Below are 21,660 nucleotides of genomic sequence, written 5' to 3'. Positions count from 1 at the left end.
TTGGCTCAACCCCCAGGATCCCCTTTTCCCCGGACACGGCTAAGCCACGCACGGTTAAGCGTGGGAGGGTCCGACCCCCATGTGCTCGGGTCCGTGGTGTCGCAACCCACCAAACGCCTGCTTACGCAGGCGCCCCTGCGGGTCAATCGGTAGGTACCTCAGTGAGTACCTCGCATAATAAATCATAGCAAACCGGCTCATAGAACGGAATCGACCCGCAAAAATGCCGGCGAAGCGACACGACAAGTGCCGCGCGTCGAGTCTTGGGGCGCTTTTCCCTGTTTTGCGGGCTTTCTTTTCCACTCGGAAAACAAAAACTTGAATGTAGCACGTATTTAGTGACAAACATCTGGCTAAATCCGAGGACACCTAAGCGCTTCTTATGAGTTGTGAATGCGAAAAGATGAATGCCCGATTGAACGCCGCTGAGCGGTCCTTAGAGTTTTGCGCTGCTAGTAATGTACCATAACGGTACGTGCTGCACGAGTCAGTAAGTAGCAGCAACCTGCGGTGCCAACGCCACATGCCACCGACGTAGTGCACGAAGAAAAACCAAGGTAGCTACAGCGGCCACCAAGGCCGGCAGGCGCGCGCAGCAGCTAAGCCCAATGGGGGTGACATATATGCGGATCGCCTGCCGTCTTCCCAGAGCAAGATGGCAGCACCCGCACGCGCACGTCCCACGACTGCCTCGACGACGACAACCCATCTCGCCCCTCAGCGACGCGTCGCCGTATCTGCTCCGTCGAGGCGCGCTGATGACGTGGCGTCGCAGCCAGTGAAAATTTAGGCGCCGTTATGCTGCTGCAGACGCTGTTTTTTTTTAACACGAAAGTGTTTTATGCCGGGGTCCACGAAGACTTCACTGACGTATTTCCGTCACGGAAATACGTCATACGGAAATACGGAATGACGTTCTTACAATGTACACGAACATAATACAAAGAAAGAAACCAGAAGAAAAAGTTCCACAAACATGCAAAATTTGGAAATCGAACCCACGACCTCTCGGTCCGCGACGATAGATCGCCGAGCGTTTAACCCATTGCGCCACAAACGCATTTGCAGAGAGCTACACAGACGCGCCTTATATATCTAACACTCCTCCGTGTACCCGCGTTCTTGCTCGGGGCGGTGCCGCCGCCTACGAGCAGAAAAGAGAAGTACTGCATTATGACACTAACGCGCACCGACAGTGAACGCTTCGGTGGTCTCAGCACTACGACACCTCGATGCCAGCATTCGAAGGGACGCTGGCATCAAGAAGCACTACCAACGCCACCTAGGTGGCGTTCACCGTACTCAGCACAGCGGAGCGTGGCCTCCGCAATTAGCTCTGAAAATGTTTCTGAAGTTGATCGCGGAGGCTGCAATTACGACGCGCTGTACGCGCTGATTTGACTCGGTGACGATTCAGTTACGTGCTTTGTCTTGCGCGTTGTATTAGTGTGTCAGTTACGTGCTTCGTCTTTCGCGTTGTGCTAGCGTGTGCAGCGTAGTGAAGCTTCCATATGCACGACGGTTGCTCATGGTCATCGACGTTGGTAGTCGTGATGGAGGAGACGTGCCACCAGGCGTCAGCGTGGGTGCATCAACGCCTAAGGGCGCTTTAGCCACAAAACACCAATAGACATTATATATCAATGTGCAATAAACATTACACTACTTCTGTGAAGACACGTTTCACTTTCGTGTTCTATACCGATTCCTATATAAGAGGGATCAAGCACATTTTTTTCGCTTAATGGGCCATTTGATGCTCGCGCATCAATAGCGAAATAAAACATGCAACGCCATCCTATATGTTTCTATACACAAGACAGAACGTTTATTATACCCCTCGATGTTTAGCACCTTTTATTATTTTCTAATTTCCAAAATTTCCGCTAGCACGTTATTCTTCGATTCGCTATGTGCCACTGAGTATGCGCTCATTCATTCCCATTCATCTAGAGCAGTTATGTTTAAGTGTGACGCAAGGGCTTTGGAATAAACGCAGGTAATAACATTTCTGTCGTGCGGTGTGCATACACCTATTTTCCATCAACAAGTATCCCATATTGCATTCATTTCTCCCACTGTGCATGCGCCTGATTTGGAGTTTTCAATTCAGCATTGCCTCTAAGCGGTGTAGTTCACCAAATTAAAATTTCCGTGAGAGTGAATTTGTAACCTCTGTTGTGGATAAACGAAAATATTACATGAGGTCACACGTTCCGTGGATTAAAATGTTACCAAAGTGTGAGCATTCTCGTTAGCTGCAGTGTGTGTTTACCACATTACTGAATTTTCGCTTCAAATATATTGCAATATGCACATTGAATACGTTATTTCTCCAGGGCCTTTTACAGCTGCTAGGCAGTCAGGCACATGCAAGGCTTTGTAGCTGCAGCAGTTTGCCAGGTCGGCAGCGGCAGAGACCTGCTTGCCATGAAAACGCACAATGGTAGATAATCGGTGCCGTTTAATTAGGAGGGAATGCGTGAAAATTAAGTGGGGGTTGGTGATTTCGAAGAATTATTACCAAGCGGCATAGCGATAGAGTTGTTAAATTGTAGTTATTTGGGCCCACCATTTAAATGCATATTGTCAACAAAGTAAACACTGAGAAAGCTACTGCTGGCGTGCTTATATACGCAAAGCACTATACCACGTTTCTTCCACAGTGCAGGTAATGACAGTTATAAAGAGAGCTTTTTTTTTTTCGCTTAATAGATAAAATGAACTTGCCTCAAAGGTGAAGTAACCCAGCTGAATGCAAAAGTACACTACTCGTAGCATCGCACCCAGTACGAATAAGTTCACAAACTTCTTGCTGCCCTGCAACAAAAGGATAATCCCTTATTTTAACCGTTTGTGCGACGTCAAAAGGTAATACGGCCGACCTGTGAGATTATTGCGCATTAATGGGAGGAAGTGTCACTGTATAAATGCACTTTGCTAGCCATCATCATCATCAGCAGCATCAGCATCATCATCGGCAGCAGCAGCAGCTTATTTTTTTATCTACTGCAGGAAGAAGTCCTCTCCCATTTCAAGTACGGCTCAAACAACCCACGCTCAAAGGCGTTCATTCGGGCGGCTCGGATTTGTTTAACGAGAACAATATTGCTTGCCGCGGGAGAAAACTGCCCCAGGCTAGGCAATAATGACACAGGTAGTGGGAAGAAATATCAATAGCCGGATTTTTGGAGTCACGAAAAATGAGGCGCACGCCTTAATTTTCCTGAATGAAGGCCGCATTGCAAGACATCATGGCTGCTTCACGAAATTGACCCAAGTGCTATTTACCCGGCCATATGGAAGCGCGTTCAGGAGCTAAATACAAAATAACGTTTCCCGAGTCAACTATGCACTGTAGCGTCCGCATATATAAACGGCATTTCAGAGCACGCCTCTATATACATATAGCTTGTCTAACTTCATGCGAAGCATCGCAACCAACGTACTTACGTGTTAATATATCTACGCTAATTTTCGTGTGCATTCAATCTGCTTACAAGCTCAAAACTACTTCTGAGTGATTGCACACGCCCATACATTGTTCTCAGGCAACTATACACATAGAACCAGAGTCCAACTTCGTCGTATATTTCTATAGGTTCTATATCTTAAGGTTCGCAATCAGGACTCGCGTAATCGCAAAATAACGTTAGAGCTGATTGATTGATGCACTTTAGCGTCAGTTAGCCTATATGAAACGGCACACACACCCACACACACGAAGGCACACTTTTCGTAAATACACTGTCTTGTGAGCACGTTCATTTCGCGCAGTTTTCTCGGCGCGAATTCGGGACAACCGCCTAATCTCGGAGTAAACCTCAGGTGGGGGTCTCCTATCTAAACGCTTGCGAACCGAGAAATCCTTTTCTTCAACAATCACCACAGCAAATATATTGAGGTTTGTTGGGTTTAAAAGAAAAGTTTTAAATCGAGTGACTGTTTTGAAGCGAATTCTTGATTTAGCGGTGAAATATTTTAAAAAACACCGTTAACAATCGCAAATTTTGAGACAACAATCTACGAAGTTGGTAACTTTTTAACTCAGCAATGAAATTAACGATATCACTATTCCACAAAATGCATAAAATAGTACATCTAAAGCAGACAAGAATGCTCTATTATACATGGCTGTCAAGTACGCCACTACAATGTGTATACGATTTTCGCAAAACCACTGTAAACGTTGTAACAAATTCCCGTAAGATAGTATATCAAGTTTGTGCGCTTTAGATGATCTAATAGATGTAATCTACAGCACTGCGATATGAATTTTTGGTGCAGAGTTAAGGATTTGTAAGCATTTCTGCGTTTTAGACGTATGTGAAAAGGCGGCAGCGGTGTAGGCCCTGAGCTAACGCTTCCTCTTAAAGTGACATTAAAGAAAAAGAATGCATCTGGTTAGGTTGTTTTTTTTTTATTTTATGTTTTCAGAACTTCAACATCGTTAATATTGGAATACATTCAATATTAAATGAGAAAAGGAGGTCTAATGTTTATTTGTGTTTTACGCCATAACCACAGCAACGGTACGTAGTATATTCTTTTTTGTTTGTTTGCTCATAAATTGGGATGCTATACCGAATTACAAAGTCTGCAAATTAACTAAGTTAATTAACTAAGTTAAATGTTCAGCTCCTTTAAAATACAAACTATTCATCTTTACAGACCAAACAAAACTTCCTTGAGAAATCATCGTAAACATCTGGGACGTTACGAAGAACTTCCTGTCCGCGTCTCCAAACATCTATATTTCTTGCTTCTCTCACTAAGCCTCTTCTGCTGGTTATATCAGCTATTATGGTCTTCGTCCAGAAGTATTTGCTAATTCATCTCCACTTAGTGTTATCTTTAGTGTCTCTATTTCAATCGAATGAGCAGGTACAACGATACAGTCGTGCATCAGGTGCACTTTGGGAGTGTCACATGATTGTCGGTAAAATTCTTACACTCATGGTGCCGATGATTAGGACCACGGAGAGCACCGCAGATGCTCCAATCACGTATAAATATAGCATGGTGATGGCAGAAATGTGCTTCTGAAATAAAATAAAATTAAGCGTGCAATTTATACTGCCTCTGTTCCATTATTATGAAGCGAGATTGCCATGTAAGTGATAGTAGCCCTAGAATATCATTCCGCAAAGGAACACAACAAAGAACATGGATGAACGGGTGATATGAGCAAGCATTTTAAATCAAGGCAGTGGCAAGTGAGATGGTTGGCTTTCTGCTTCGTTTTCTACCTTTAAGATGTGCCGCAACATAAACATCCTGTGCACAAAAACATTTGGAAGCTTAGGATGAACGTATGCGAAATGAAGCGTTCCATTCAATGCTCTCGTTTCACTTTCTTTGAACCGCCAATACTTGCTTCTTAAACCACCGTCAACCTTTCCAGACCTGTTCAATAATATATACGATTCTGAAAGCCAAGACGTCCAGCAGGTTAAGTACATCCGCTTTCACCTCAGGATGCACGCTGCGACATAGACAAGACGAGCGTATACATATAGTCTAGTGACTGGCGCGTTGCCAAAAACTGTGAGCTCAGAATTTAGTTTTATTCAGAAGACTTTGGGGATTTATCATAATCTGGATTCTCTTACTCCGACAGCACAAGGTTCTTAGAGCGGTATGCCATTTTCTCAAAAAGAAGCTTTTTCGTTGTGACAATCGCATGAAACCAAAGAATAAAAGGCATGTAGAGAGGGATGAACAGGTACTTTAATAACAAAAACATTTTCCCTAATAATGTTTTTCAATTGGAAACACTTCAATGAGGAGAAAGGTTTCCAGGGCTTTACCCTGTGTCCTTGCCTGTTGGCTAGTCAAGATTAGTACTAGAAAATTTATAAAGTTTCCAAGCTTGATTGAAGAACATGGTCTCATAATTCCGCTATAGTTCAGCCTGCTGTGGGCCCTAACACGTATATGCAGACGCCACCGCTCTTGGATCCGGGGCGTATCAAGAAAGCTTTCAGAAAATGCAAAAAGACAAAGCCACCCAATAGTGCAGCGTTTAGTAAGGTCATTTTTTGCTGTAGCCGAGCGGTGAGGCATAAAGCGTCTCCCGTTTACAACCGCGACCTAACGCTACTGTGACTTCACGCCTGCATACTATCAACATAGCAATTGGCGACACGACCATTTCTGCAATCTTGATGCTTTCAACAAATCAGAGAGGTCATAGTTGTCCCTTGGTACAATGAGAACTGCCGAGATAGCCAATTCGACAATGTGGTGGCATTTGGCGTCATTTAGAAAAAAAATAAGGTGTTTGTGATGATTCATTAACAGATTTTGACTTACGTAGTTGATTGGCTACGTTGAGTCCAAGGGTAAAGGTCATCACGTTCATTAGCTGTAATAAAACATGCAATTCCAATTTCAGCGTCAATGATGTCAGATGTACACAGAAAATAAACCTAGATTATTGTTCTCCTTCCAAAATCCAGAAAGGGGACGACAGATGCAGCAGCACACTTTCAGTTTCAGTTTATTTCTTTCGTAAGTGGAATACATGCTTAAGTAAGTATACAGAATGAGGTCCCAGAGCATGTAGCTGAAAGGAGACCTCCCGACAGAAACTATACATGTTTGCCAATTTATAGCTTAAAACAGCAATGTACTAATCACCAAGTGGAATATTAGTCAAAGTAAATGAAGTACAACTGGAAATAATACAAAGTCAATAACATTTAGTACAATTAAGACAGTAGCTAAAGCATTCACAGCAAAACAAACGAAAAAAATTGTGTGCATAATTGCAAATCATATAAAGGAAAAAGAAACGAAAGAGAAATGAGCCGGAAGGAAGTGAATAGACTAGATATGTGAACAATTTTGTTTCTCTAGTAGAAAAGTGAGTAAGGTTTCCTTGAAGAGACCAAATGAAGAAGGGCGCTTGACATCTAGTGGGAGGTTGTTCCAAGTAGACAATGCTGTGAAATATCCAGATTGTTTTCCATAATTAGTATGTATTAGTGGCAATAGGAAATTATTGTTAGCTGCAAACCTTGTGCAAGTTTACCAAAGTAACCTCAGAAAATGTATTTACTGGGGGAGGACAATTTACTACTTTAAATAACATTACGGCCAAGTTATATTTAAGAAGTTTATTTATTGACAGTAGGCTGGGGTTTTGAAGCACATCAGAAACACTACAGTAGAATATCAGGATGGCCTGATTCTGCAAATGCTGTAGCGTTGCTATATGTGTTGGATATGTCTTATCCCACGCTGTAATACATTAATTGACGTGGCTTTGAATTAATGAATAATACAAAGTTAGCAATGTTGGTTTGCTAAAATAATACCTAGCTTTAAGTAAAATTCAAATACCAAGAGCAAGTTTGCGCTTCAAATTTTAAATTTTAAGTTAGAATCGAGAATTATACCAAGAAATGAATGTTCGTTTACTGCACTGATGACAAGAGAGTTTAGGTTGACAGTGGGAGTAAATTCACCTGTCCTATGATATGAATGAAAATGCATAAAAGACGTTTTGGTAGGATTTATTTTTAGGGAGTTGTGCAGACGTTACATACGCAGGGATAAAATGGCTCCGAAAGGCTGCTGACATTTCGATAGGTGGACCTATCTTTGACAAAGGCGGCCTCGTCATCCTCGGCTCCTTATTCTTATGGGTTCGTAGAATGACTTCACATGAGATCATTGTCGGTGGCGGCTGGTTGTAAAGGAATAGACCGAAACGAAAATGAGCGCTGACATTTGGCGTTTCTAGGCATTGTTGTTGGGAGGACGGGGGCACGAAGACGAGGGGAAGAGAACGGGGGAAAGTTGGGGGCAGGAGACAAAAAAAAGAAAGGACAGGGAGAGCGGGGTGAAGGACGGCTATCGAGGCAGCGAGAGGACGGTAAATTTTCATAGAAATGGACAGAAACCACCGGTGTCATAGTCGACGTACCTTTGTGGCTTTAGTAGAATGGTCCGCTCAGGCGCTGATTGCGGGAGCAGCCCAAGGGACACGAGTTCAAAGAAATACCTGACTGGTCCAGTAGAAGTGCGCCGGGAAAATTTAAAGTATTAAAGGGGCGACATGGAGTCTGTGGCAAAGAACAGGAGGGGAGCAGACACCGTGCTATTCAGCGGGTTGGTCCTTCAAGGGACGTTAACCTCAGTGGATCGGCGTAGGTTTCTTCATGACGGTATACAGAAGTGTCACCCTTTCTGGTGGAGGCGCCAAAAACAAAATTTTGATCTTAATTACGTGTCGGCTGCGGCTTGAGAAATTGGAACAAAAATACAGGAGGAAGCAGAAAAGAAAAGTTGTCGCAGTTTCACCCGAAAGGCGAAGCATCAATTGCGATAGCAACTTAGTACAGAGCTATACGGAGTAAGGATAGTAGTTTTATCCGCTGTACAAACTTGGACATGCAGCAGCACCGGCAACACACAGCACTGTTGTCGACGCCGTCGGCGTTTTGCCCGCGTTCGCACAAAATGCGTGCGGCGTTGGTGACTGTTGCCGGAGCCTCTCATATAAATAGGCACTTGGTGCCGCAGCTAAACGTCGCCTCCCTTCCCTGCCCCCCCCCCCCCCCCCACGGCCTTTCGTGCGTCAGAAGAAGGCGCGTTTGCTCTACATATATGGTGATTGTAAAGGAGGAAAGAGACGCCTACTTCTGCAGCCCTTAAGGGAGCACGGCACAGAACGCGCGTTTTTTCTCCGCCGTGCGTTCACTTCCCGTGAAAAGCGCGCGTCCCTCGCGCCCTTTCACGCGCACATACAGCGTTCGGCGGCGCGCGGCGACGATTTCATCTCCATTGACGTCATACGGAACCTCACGGCGACGGCAACGGCGACGGCAACGGCGACGGCGACGCCGACGGCAGAAATCTGCTTTGGAGTGTCCATATAATTGATATCGCAATAAAAACGACCGAAGAAGCGAGAGGGAGCAGGTGTACCCTGAAATGGGGCTTGTATAGTTGATATGTGCGTAGAAGCGTGGAAAGAAAATATTAAGTTGAGGGGTAGGGTAAGGACAGGGGAGGAGGAGTAGGTGAGCTTAGGAATCGAGGTTCTGTGGTGGCATACCGTGTTTTTGTGCCTTTGTTAAGCTTTACAGCTTTTACACATTCTAAGTTGCTCCGTGCCGTATTGATTCCCATCGGGTGTAGGCATTTAAACTTGTGTATGAAATACGATTCCGTATATTGTCTGACGCGATGAACGAAAATTTGTTTCTGGCATATAGAGCCTTACTTCGTCGAATACATGGCCGTGTTCTTTGAAGTGGCTGGCTACTGCTTTCGGTAAGTTGTCTTTTGTATCTGCGCAATGGTCACTGAGTCTTTAATTTGTCGTCCAGTCTCACCTATGTATTACTTGCTCAAGTGGGCAGTCTTGACAGTAGACTAAGTTGCTTGACGTACAGGTCAAACTCGAAGTTGACTTGTGAAGGTAAGTTGAAGCTGAAATATCTACTGTTGTGGCAGATTGTACATGTTTGCATGTAGAGCACCGGGGGATCCCACAGGGACCGTATGTTGGCTTTCTCTTTATCCTTAGCTTGGCATGTACAACATTGTCCTTGAAATTCGTGCTGCGTATGTAGGCTACTCTGGGCGGGTCGGGAAAAATCTTATTAGGTTTCTGGTTGCCTTTGAGAATTGAATAATATTAAATGCGGACGTTGTTCACGTTTAGGAGTGCGCTTGAGAGTTTAGCATGTAAGAAGAGGCGTTGCTGCTATTGCTGATATTAGGGCGGTGTTTGAGGCGGGTAAAAAATGGTGTTCATCCACATTATGAAGGTGGTTGGACAGCGAAGCTGTAAACCACAACTAGAACGATTACCCATTGCGACTCAGGTTGAAATTATCCACGTGGCGACATACACATACACTTCACTACACGCACAGACGGTGCCTTCTCATAAGACTGTCACAACACAAATCAGTTGCTAGGCGGCTTCTTCTTTTACGTGTGGAAGTGTAGCTACGTCACTCCATTCATATGCTGCAGTCATGGAGGACGGAAAAAAATAGGAGGGAGCCTACCACAACGCGATTGATGCCGACTGTGGTGGCCCAACACGTGGTGGAAACGTCAGGGTTCGGAGGATACGTCAGAGCGCGCGGTAGGTTTTAGTACTCCCAGTAGATTTTTTTTTCAATACCCATCCGAAACCATTTGAAATTATTGAAATAAACAAAAAACAAAACCAAGGAAAAAAACTAGGAAAAAAATATTTTATCATCCTGCATGGGAGCAGCTGCCGGTCGAGCGCGCACCGAATCAAAACTACCGGTAGCCAAAAGTCACAACAAATCTCGATTCTCCGAGATCTCCATGCGTCACGTGTGCCACCACTGCTGGCTACACAAAGCATTTGCTTGCCAAGGCTGGCTGCGTGACGTAATGCTCCCTCCAATATTGTAGGTGCGAGCACCTTATGCGCTCGGGCATAAATAAAAAAAATGAAAAAAAATAAGAAAAAATGCATAAATGAAAAATAAAGGAACAAAAGCTGCATAAAAGCAGCTTGACGGGATTCCTTCCCCTTTCCTTGGCATCAGTTACAGCATATACAAATACAAAAATGGGTTACAAAACTACAAACACATATTACAACCTATACATATACAAACATCTATATTTAAGAAGTATATTTACTCGCAAATATGTAAGGCTCTTTATGCACAAATGTAGCAAATGTAGACAAATGCTACGACTTACGCTATAGAGGTTATATTGCGAAATATCGGCATTATCCAGTGGTACACAAAAAAAATGCAGAACAAATAGGAAAATAAAAAGAGGTTCGAGACATTGTAAGCAAATTGCAAATTTAGTTTTCATAAAACTTTACCATTATTTATTTAAATTCGTTTTCAATATATTTCTTAATTGTGTTCAGCTCAGTATGAGAAGCATATCACAAGTTTAGTATTCTCGCCACTTGGTTCTGTAATCGCTTCAAACCGTAGTTAGTTCTTGAGAAAGGCAATACCCACTGATTCCGGGTTCTAAATTCGTATGACACTACCGTTGAATCAGTTATATTGCACAAATTTCTGAAAGCTGTATTGTTAGACCAAAAACATTTTTTTTTACTTTTCAAGACAAGGTTCTATTCATAAAAGTGTTCAATAGACAACAAATTAAGAGCGCGAATTATTTCGAGTGTATGTGCATCAAATGGAGCATTAATAATATGCCGGACGGCTTTCCTTTGTAGTGCTTTTAAACTGTGAATGTTTATTTGCAATGTCGTACCCCACACTAGATTACAGTAATTAACATGTGGAAGGAAGAGACTGTTGTATAACAAGAGCTTTATTTTAGAAGGCAGCATGTGCCGTAATCGGCAAATTATACCACATGTTCTTGCCAGGCTAGACATAATGCATTCTATGTGTGCATCCCAAATTAAATGTTTGTCAACAATTACTCCTAACGTTTTTACATTACCTACTAGTTCTATCCTTTCCACGCCGAGATAAAGAGCAGAGTTACAGATTACGTGCTTTTGCTGTGGTGTAAACAGTATAGCCATAATTTTATTCATATTAATCGCTAAGAAATTTGAGTCACTCCACTTTTGTAATAAGTTTAGAGTCGTCTTTGATAAAGCTATAAGCTGTACAATGTCAAATTAACTAAAGAAAAGGCTAGTATCATCGGCGTAGACTATCAACTGTGCGTCTTTAATAATATTTGATATCGTTAATATAAAAATTAATAAAATAGGCCCAAGTACAGTTCTCTGGGGAACACCTTGTGTTAGTGTTCTTACTGATGAAAGTTTCGATCCAATACTGACGCACTGTTTTCTATGTTGAAGATATGATTGCGTCGTCGTCGCTTTCAGACTCAAAGTTCGACAAAAATTAAGCGTCCTCTGGCTCACTGCTATTCGATGTATCGATAAGATCAGCCGCAGAGCCCGCGGTATCGCGAAATCTGCGCTCACCCGAAGAGTGCGCGCCCTTTCCGGAGCCGGACATTTTTGGGTTCTGCTATGACGATCGCGAAGCTTCGGAGCGCGTTTAAAAATCACCGCCTCGCGAGAAAAAAGCGAACTGCTTAGAAAAATAAAATAGAGTTCTCCTCCTTCACGTCCGATAGCGCAGTATGTGAGCGGCGCGGTTGGTCTCGAAAGCGGCGTTTCAAACAATTGCTAGAGCGTTAACGATGCCCAATGGGCGCGGGACGGAAAGAGTTCAGTCTACAGACGCCCCATGCTATGGTTCGTGTCTGTGCTAACTTTACCCGAATTGTCATCATTATTAAACAGTTGTTTATACTTTTGTTTCATCTGCGCGTGTTTCTTCAAGCTGTTTCAAGCACAAAAGCGTGGCCACTATTGAAGTTTTTTGTTCTCCTCCCGCCCGTTGTAAAAAGGGCACCCTCGCTTAGTGTACCAATTGAGTGGGACTCACGAGGCAAAAGACGGACAGCAAGGTGACCTCGAAAGAAGTCTCGCAGAGGCACATCGTTTCGCCAGTTCTTGGGTGCTAGGTTCTGAAATAGAAAAAAAAAGAATCATTCCAACGACTCCTCGCGATGAAAGACTCGCTCATTACGGCAGCAGTAATAAACAAATGTGGCAGAATCAACGAGCTAGTTAAGTGCAGGTGAAGCTTTCTAGAATATATATGCAAATACTATGCAAGAAGACATGTTGCGTGCATTTTAATTTTATTGCGATAGCAAATATATGAACACTCGAAGCGCATTTCTGCCGTCGCCGTGGTTGTCGACGTTGCTGTGAAGTTCCGTGTAAAGTCCAACCACGTTAAGCGCGCCGAACGGTGTATGTGCGAGTGAAAGCTTGCGAGGGTCAGCCGACGATCACGGATCAATTTCGCGCGCGCGAGGGAGAAAGGCGGTGCAGAGGCGCGCTTCTTCTGTCGTGCGTGAGGAAGGAGCGGGGGGGGGGGGAGGTGAGGGAGGGCAAGGAGTCGCACTCCGGCGACGGCCGCGCGGGCGCCATATCTTGAAAGCGATCTGCGACGTGGAAAAAGTGCGCGCGCGCGCGGACCTCATCTTCAAAGCGATCTGCGGTGAAGACACAGTGCAACTAGTGCCGGTACCTTTGTATGCGCTGTGCTTTCGACGATTAGTTCGCGTTGAAGCGTGAGACCGCACGATTGTCAACTCGCTCGCTGCTGCTGCCGCGCCTCTTCACTCCAGCGTTTTGACAGCGAGTTTCCGCAGTGATCGAGCGAGATGTGCTCATGTTTATCGCTGCACGCGTGTCAGCGTGCTTGTTAGTTTAGTTAGTAAGCGAATGTTTAATAGGTTTATACGGTATGGTTGTCTAGGCTATCGCGACCGATGATTTGCCTTTCGGGCGAAACTGCTACTTTTTAACGCGATAGCATTAAGGGCCCCCATGTCGCAGAAAATCCGGCGTCGGCGCGCCGGCGTCGGTCGCGGAGAAAATCCTCCCGAACCGTGGATGATTTTGTCTCTCCGATCAAACAGGCTCTCCGCGTGACGCAAGACGTTAGTGAATAAAACTGAATTTGTCAAAGTTAAATCTGTCAGAAAAATTGTAAAGTACAACTTAACCGAGACCTACAGTCATGAGCGTCGGTTTGTAATTTGAATGTACGAGAAAACATAATTCCTTCACGAGGAAACTCAAACCCCCTTTTCCAGCATTTCTACCATACCAACAGCGGCGCGCAGAGGCGAAGGTGGAGAAAAAAGAAAGCTGCAGTTGCCGGGCAGCCTGACATGCATTCAGGGATCTTTGAATGGTATCGCGTTCCACTCTCAAATGCGAATCTCAAGCGTCCTCGGATTTTTTTATTCCCGTCATCAAATGTGTGTTCCATTTTCATAGCGATATCGAGCACGTAACAGTTAATCTTGTATAAGCACCATGTTTTGCAGCGTAACAACTGCGCCCTCGAATGGCAGAACGCCAAGACACGGAGAAACCCCACCCCGTAACCAAGAAATTAGGTCGTATCAATCTCTTCCCCGCTTTTTTTCCACCAATACTCTGAACGCCTCTTGCTTATCTCGACTGCTGACCGGTTGGTGCTTCCGTCCACTTTAAACCCAATTGCTAGTGGAAGGTACGTTACCTACGGTTCTCATTGTGTGAACCCCTACGCATTCCATCGAGATGTGCTGAGTGGTCTCCGGATTTTTGCTTCTGCATACACATGCCCCATCTAGTTTCGAATATTTGCTCCGTTATGTATGTACACTCTCCGGTAAAGGCGTCCTCTAGTGGCGAAAAAGTAACCAAGCACACGCCCAAAACCACGTGAAGGAATTATTAGAAATCCTCGCTTCATAAAAAACATGGCGCATTTGAATGTCTAAGCACGTGGAGTAATTCATAGAAAGCCAGGCTTTAATAAAAGGCTCCATGTGTTTGAACGCGTATAATTGTGAAAATATTTTTACCCTTTCTTGTTTCATAGTTTAATTCCTTGAACAGAGCCGGTAACAATCACATCTGTAGCAGTACTAAAGTGGACATATGAGCCTTTTTATTAAGCACGTGGTGTAGTGTATGTGAGGTATTGAACAACACTAAGGCAACAGCAGCGGCCAGCGAAGTCTGGTAGGATGAAGAACTAGCGCTCATTGACCAAGTCAAGTTGCAAAAACAAAGACGTTTCCGTGCTCGCACGAGTTTCTTGGTCACATATTGTGGTCTGCGCAATAACTTGGCGTATGCTTCGCGCTGCTAAGCACGAGGTCGGGGGATCGAATCCCGGCGGCGGCGGCCTCATTTCTGTGCGGGCCAAATGCGAAAACACCCGTGTATCGTACATTGGGAGCACAGTAAAAAAACCTGAGATGGCCAAAATATTCCAGTGTCATTCACTACATCGTGCCTCATAATCAGATTGTGGCTTTTGCACGTACAATTTATCCAAATCACTGCCAAACATTCAAGGCACACTTAGTTAGGCCTATGTGGATGAATGCAAAAGCATTGTGACATCCAAGGGTAGAAGGTTGGACTCCCACCGAAGGTTATGAGTTCGAGTGCCTTAATTAACGCTATTTGAATTAAACCTAAGCCTCAATAAACTGTACCTTAATTACCTGCGCCTTAATTACATTCGCCTTAATTAACACCAAAGGTCCTGGGTCTGACTGCCACAAAAGATCAATGGTTCGATTTCAACCAAAGGTCACGGGTATAAGTGCCTTAATTAACTCTCTTAATTAACTGTGCCTTAATTAACAACAATGATCGTGGCTTCGACTCCCACCAGTGGTCGTCTCTTCGAGTGCCGTAATGAAATCGACCTTAAGTAAACCTGCCAAAAGTAACTTTTATTGATGTCATCAATTGCCTTGACTGGCTTACTTAGACCTTCCCAACTTTTTGGACCATGTCGTGGTCAAGCCAACGCCGACTACGCCGGATTTTCCGCTTCATGAGCCATGTAATGCTTTCGCATTAATAAACATACAGACGAGAAGGATAGGTAAGGAAGACTGACCTCTATTCTCGTCCGTGCGCTTATTGCGGGGCCTACAGTATGAATTACTACCGACTCGCTAAGCTTTCAGTCGTTATGTTGCTATCTCTGTCACACAATGTGCTCGCTCTTTTCCAACACTTCGACTTTCTAGTCAATGAACCGGTTTATTCCCCTGCTGCATTGATGGTTGAGGGGACGGGGAGATATATAAAGCTATGTACAAAACATTGAGCTCAATACAAACTTCAAAAGAAAACGAGTCCTTCACAAAGACGTGTAACTTTAGTCGAATGAGGTGTTATATGAATTATGTTAGTTGATCGCTAGCGCCACCAATAGAGCGCCAAATGCCATGCCAGGAACGCTAGAACAAGAAAAAAATGTGAAAGGTTCGCGCGCTGCAGGCACTTGCTCAGCGACTTTATGCATATGGAACAGTGACTAAATTTTTTTTCTGTGTATCTTAGCCAGTGTAGAAGCTAACTAAAGGACGTCTCCGGTTGGTGCTAACGCTTCTACATTGATCCTCACTTCTATCCTCCCTCTTGCTCGGAAGCTCTGTAATTTTCTTTAGATCAACCCGAAGTATTAGGGCGCATAACTTTATTTCTTTTTCTTTTTTAACAGCGAAGCTATTCTATCTAACCGTAAAAAGTGCCGCCTGCCGCCAAACCTCGCCGAGCTTGACGTCACTGCGTTGCCTAGCAACTACCTCGCGGAGCGGCGTGTGCCTCGTCTCCTCTCCGTGCCATGCACATGCAGCCTTCATATGGGACGTTAAGGAGAGGGAAGAAGGGCATGCGCCCGGCGCGCCCAATGCTCGAGAGAGGGAAAGAGAAAATGAAAGCGAGATAGAGAGAGATAGAAATTGTAGCAGCACCAACGAGGCAACGCGTAGAGCTGCTGCCGACGGCGCCCGCGTTTCCCAGTTTCCCGCGTTCGCGCCGTGGAAACGCGGGCGGCGTCGGCAGCAGCTCGGCAGGTTTCGACCGGCCACGCCCCGGCAAATGTGGAGGCGCAGCTTCGCCGTGACGTCACCAGGGAGATAAAATTCGGAGCCGCCGCGACGGCGACACAACTCTCGTTGACTCTATGGCGGATACATGTAGCCTTGACATGGGACGACCAAAGAAGATCCGGACACCCGAAGAAGAAGCCGCTCATCTGGAAGCGCGGCCAAGCCAGAATCTGCGCGCCGGCGGGGAGCCGATTCGGAATACCGTACCTAGCAGCCCACTTAGCGTTTCCTAGCAAAACTTAGCAAAGCCTAGTAAAACCTGGAAAAAGCTAGGTCGATCACCAGCTCCGCTGTCTACTCCAGCCTTGCACCACTAGTGCAAGTTGCCCCCCTTTTTTTTCCTTTTCATGATCAGCGTCCCCTGTCAGTAATTAACCTAGATAAACGGTACTCCTTTACAGACTCTAGAGGCGGATGGGTGATCCTGAATTCTTGTTCCCTGGCTAGACTATTCAACATTATCTTTGTCTTCGCCATATTTATCTTCAACCCCACGCTTACACTTTCTCGCTTAAGGTCCTCAATCATTTGTTGTAATTCGTCCCCATGGTTGCTGAATAGGACAATGTCATCTGCAAACCGAAGGTTGCTGAGATATTTGCCGTTCATCCTCACTCCGAAGCCTTCCCAGTCTAAGAGCTTGAATACTTCTAAGCATGCAGTGAATAGCATTGGAGCGATTTTGTCTCCTTGCCTGAACCCTATCTTGATAGGTAATTTTCTACTTTTCTGGTGGAGAACAAAGGTAGTTGCAGAATCCACGTAGATATTTGCCAAGATATTCACGTATACCTCCTGTACTCCTTTATTAGTTAGGAAATTTGCAGGCTCAAGCTGGAATCAGCTAGCGCAAGAGAGGGGTAATTGAAGATCACAGGGAGAGTCCTTCGTCCTACAGTGCACATAAATATAGGATGATGATGATGATGCTGATGATGATGATGATGATGATCAACTTTGGGTTGGAGTGCATACGACACACATTGCCAAATCCTGACTGGGAACTTACCACTGTCGTTGAAAAGAAAAGTGTACAATCATTGCATTCTCTCAGTGCTAACATATGGGGCAGAAACGTGGAGGTTAACAAAGAAGCGCGAGAAGAGGTTAAGGACCGCACAAAGAGCGATGAAACAACAATGTTAGTCCTAACGTTAAGAGACAGGAAGACAGTGGTGTGGATCAGAAAGCAAACGGGGATAGCCGATATTCTAATTGACATTAAGAGAAAAAAGGGAGCTGGGCATTCCATTTAATGCGTAGGATTGACCATTAGAGTTACAGAATTGATACCAAGGAGAAGGGAAGCGCAGCCGAGGATGGCAGAAAACTAGGTGGGGTGATGAAGTTGGGAAATTTGCAGGCGTAAGTTGGAATCGGCTTGCGCAAGGCAGGGGTAATTGGAGATCACAGGGAAAGACCTTCGTCCTACAGTGGACATAAATATAGGCTGATGATGATATATCGTCATTACCTTTCATTTGACTCCTATCACCCAACTAAACCCCTTTCATTCGCCATCAATTCACTCTTACTTCACCTCATTCACCTTTCTGTATACACATTTTATATCATTATCATTACCATCATAACCATACTTACACCCATTACTATAATTAATTATCGGTTCTTGGCCACTTTGCGGGTTTTATGACCTATTTTTCCGCTTTGTTATGCTAATTATCATAATAATTTGATGACTACCATGATCATTATCTATATTTACATTCCTCATGCAATTACCTATTGATTGATATATATTGTTATGGGGTTTGCAATTACCGATTACAGATTACCGATGAAGTTACCAATTTTTTGTACATACTTTATGATTTTTGGAGCCAATTTTTTAAGGTCACCTCAAAACGAGCCATATAAGGCTTTCGCCTAATAATTAAAATGCAGAGGGCAGCGTTATTGAACAGAAGATCACCTGGATGGTTGTCCTACGCGGGGGGATGGGGAATGGGGTAATAGTCAAATGAGAGAGGGGTGGGGAGGACGGACGTGGTGAAATAACATACGCAAGTAGTGCATTACTAAGTTAAAAGGCTATGAAGGGACACAATAGTTCCTTCCTTCACAGCCTCATGGATCGACGAGCGACAGGAATGGTGTTCGAGTTCGAGCCGATCTTCCGGACAGCGGCCGATCTTATAGTCGTCACTAATTAAAGTAGTAAATTCATCTATCATCACTCACCGGTGCGCTGCTTGTTTGGTCTTCACTTGTGGTGCTACTGGTCTTCAACCGCCTTCGTTCTTCTTTATCTTCTTTTGTCCGGGCTCCACGTGAGCTCATCACAGCGCTGCCATCTACAGTGAAAATATTTCTTGATTGAGTGCCTATGTGATACTACCTACTTGTTATTTTTTTTTGTGTGTGTGGTAAATGAAGCGACTAGCTTATTAAATAAACAAAACGTTAGGGCAATCATCAGAGCGTTCAAAACGATTTATTATATTACACGTTTCTACGAACCAGGTTTTCTTTCGGCACCCGCAAAGTGCATGCGTCATGACGTTATGGTAGTCTGCCTCCGATTTGTTTCGGCTAACTTAGCCGGATCCGCACATCCGCCCTTACCTGGATGCATTGACTATAAACGTGATGATGATATATGATGCTTAAAGGGCCCGTTCTGGCCAAAGAGCGCCATGCAAGTGATTATATTTAATATAATAGTGAAGTGGAAAGGATTGAACACGGCTGTATATGGGCCTAAAGTAGAGTCGCTGTACAGTACAGAGCTAACCTCCCCGTTGCTGTGCCCACGAGTAGAGGCACCCAAGGATAGTAAAACTTGAGCAGTTAAATCTAATTCAAGAAGCCGGAGTGGTTTTTCTAAGGTTCCTTTTCCCAAGCTAATAAACCGTCAACAATAAATTTTTTTTATGTTTGATGGTCGCATCTTCCTTACACATGTGACAAATTGGTGAGGGTGTCAGACTAGTCCTGCATAAGTAAAAACTTTAAAGAAGGTATGCGACAGCGTAGCCTACTAATAGCTGCTTCGGTATTGCGCGTTTCACATAGATTAATTTTGCAGTGCTACATTAAGTGTTTAGAATCCAAGGAAATGTTTATAGATGGTCCAGAGAATTCTCGCAGCATCAGTTGCCTGCGAAATCTTGCAACTCTGATCAAGGCTGATGTATAGATAACTTGAATGGCTGGGCCAACTATAGTCGCCTTCGCAAATTAATGTGCTGTTTCATTTAGAACTATGGCCTGTATGCCCAGGTACCTAGACCCAATACATATTAGTTAAGTGTTGAGGTACTAATGAGTTAAGCGCTCGCACAACCTGGTAGTCATTAGGTGCTGTGAATGAAGTGGACAAGGGCAAATAATCAGATACCATGACTACAGAATCTATTGACGGGCTTAACTTTCGAAGGGCCAAAAAACACCGCTAAAAGTCTGCAAGAAAGATGGGTACGAAGTCTGGAAGCCGAAGGGAAAAGAGTCAATCCAGAATAGTTCTGAATATATTAACACCCCATTTTTCTTCGTTTCCCGTAGCATCAGTCCCTAGAACAACATTTTCTGTGATTTGATTAAATAATCTTGTAAAGTAGCACTTAATATTCGGTAAGACAGGTGTTTTCAATTACTTGAAAAAATATTGTGAAATATGATGAGAAGAGAATTTTCCCCGTAGCAAATGGGCTTCACGTCAATGATTCTAACGTTCAACGAACCGAGAACAGCTTGTACAAAATAATTTCACGTGCATGGAATCGAGGCGAATATACATTGAAATAACATACTAGGCTGAGAATTGAACGCTTTTTGGCAACGCTTTATTGGTGGTTCGTACGCCCTTAAAGATGTTTGTACAGTAATCGTTTGTAGTAAGATGTTTGTAAGTAATCGAAACCAAGTAAAAAGAGAAGGAATTCTTGTTTCTATATACAAAATTGCCTTTGCTACAAATTTAGCCAGCCCTAAACAAAGGCTTATCGCCTGCTTTTCCAGAAGAATAAGGGTGAGAAATTTATAGGAAGGCACCCAAAAGTATAACAAACATACGGTAGATTGATGACAAGGTGGCCCTACGCATCCCTGATTGACTGTTGCTCAGTCTATGTAATAATCCCACCACTAGAATGCCCTTTGCTGCAATATAATATATCACAGTCTGTCTAGAACAGCCGTGAGGTTGTTTTTTTTTTATGTGCACTGGAAGCCCTTCTAGGAACTGTGGTATCCAAGCATCATTCTCAATTCCTTTTTTTTTTACTTAACGCTAGTATATTCACCATAGAAGGCAGGTGCGGTTAATTAGGAGACTATGGCGTTACCTAACAGAGTGTGTTGGTGTTGCCCAGTTTCTTCCTCTTGTGCAGGAGTAGTGAATCTCCCTATTATAGAATCCTCACGCTATCTGCCCCAAAATATTTCATTTTTCAGAAACGAAGGTATGACTTACAACTTGTTGAGCTCTGAATACGATGAAAACAACAGATGCACACGCTTGCAGAAGACAAGCGCATAGCGTTGGATTACATGCACGCGCGGCCTTAAGGCATGAGACGAGTAAGATTGGTTTATTTCTTATTTCTTTATTATTTTGAATCAGCTTACTTCTTTCTATCTTATATTGATGTATACGTCTTACTCCGGTATTAGTAACTTATTTTTGAAATTTTAGTAGCAGTTACTTGTAATGATAGTATAATAGCTAATATTCGATCAAAATAATATATAGATAATAAATTAGTTTTTCCTCACACCGCGCACGTCCTTAGCGATAACATGTGGTGGGTATGTGCCAATGGCAGAGGTCAGCAGCAGCAGCCGCTGCAGTATTCAGTCTCTCTGACCGTCGGAAGGCTCTGGCGTCTGTAGGTGGTGATGACTTTAGAGCGTTCTTGCGCCAAGAATCTGCAGTCGCAGATAAGGTGTTCCAGAGTCTCGGGGTCCTCGCATCTTTAGCAGGCAGGTGACGTGGCGTGGCCCTTGGCGGACAGCCGGGCCGCTTTCCAGGTGCAGCCAGTACGTAAGCGCAGGAGCTTGGAACGGTCTCTCCTGGAAAGGCCGTTTGATGGGAGAGCATTGTCACTATCCACTCGGGGGTCCACGTAGATGGAGGTGAGCAGGCGCCGTAGCCAACGTCTCGTGTAGTCCGAGATCGCTACCGCTCTGGTAGCTTGTAGTTTATAGTTTGTAGGCAGGTGGTTTGTAGGCTGGTTGTTT

General features: G+C 44.2%; 1 protein-coding gene across 1 annotated transcript in view; it reads right to left on the bottom strand.

Moving 5' to 3' along the window:
* LOC125941000 (uncharacterized) overlaps positions 1-18,754 on the bottom strand; it is a 97,680-nt gene extending 78,926 nt beyond the window's left edge. Inside the window, exons 1-2 of the mRNA XM_049657869.1 lie at positions 18,661-18,754; positions 12,417-12,498 (exon numbers count right to left, since the gene is read on the bottom strand). Coding sequence (XP_049513826.1) covers positions 12,417-12,470 — 54 coding nt within the window. The 5' untranslated portion in view covers positions 12,471-12,498; positions 18,661-18,754. The remainder of the gene's footprint in view (positions 1-12,416; positions 12,499-18,660) is intronic.
* Between the last annotated feature and the right edge of the window lie 2,906 nt (positions 18,755-21,660).

Source organism: Dermacentor silvarum, chromosome 10 (genome assembly GCF_013339745.2).
Source record: "Dermacentor silvarum isolate Dsil-2018 chromosome 10, BIME_Dsil_1.4, whole genome shotgun sequence".
In the NCBI taxonomy this organism is placed as follows: Eukaryota; Metazoa; Arthropoda; class Arachnida; order Ixodida; family Ixodidae; genus Dermacentor; species Dermacentor silvarum.
The sequence above is the reverse complement of the archived record's forward strand: the minus strand, read 5'-3'. Positions and strand labels throughout refer to the sequence as shown.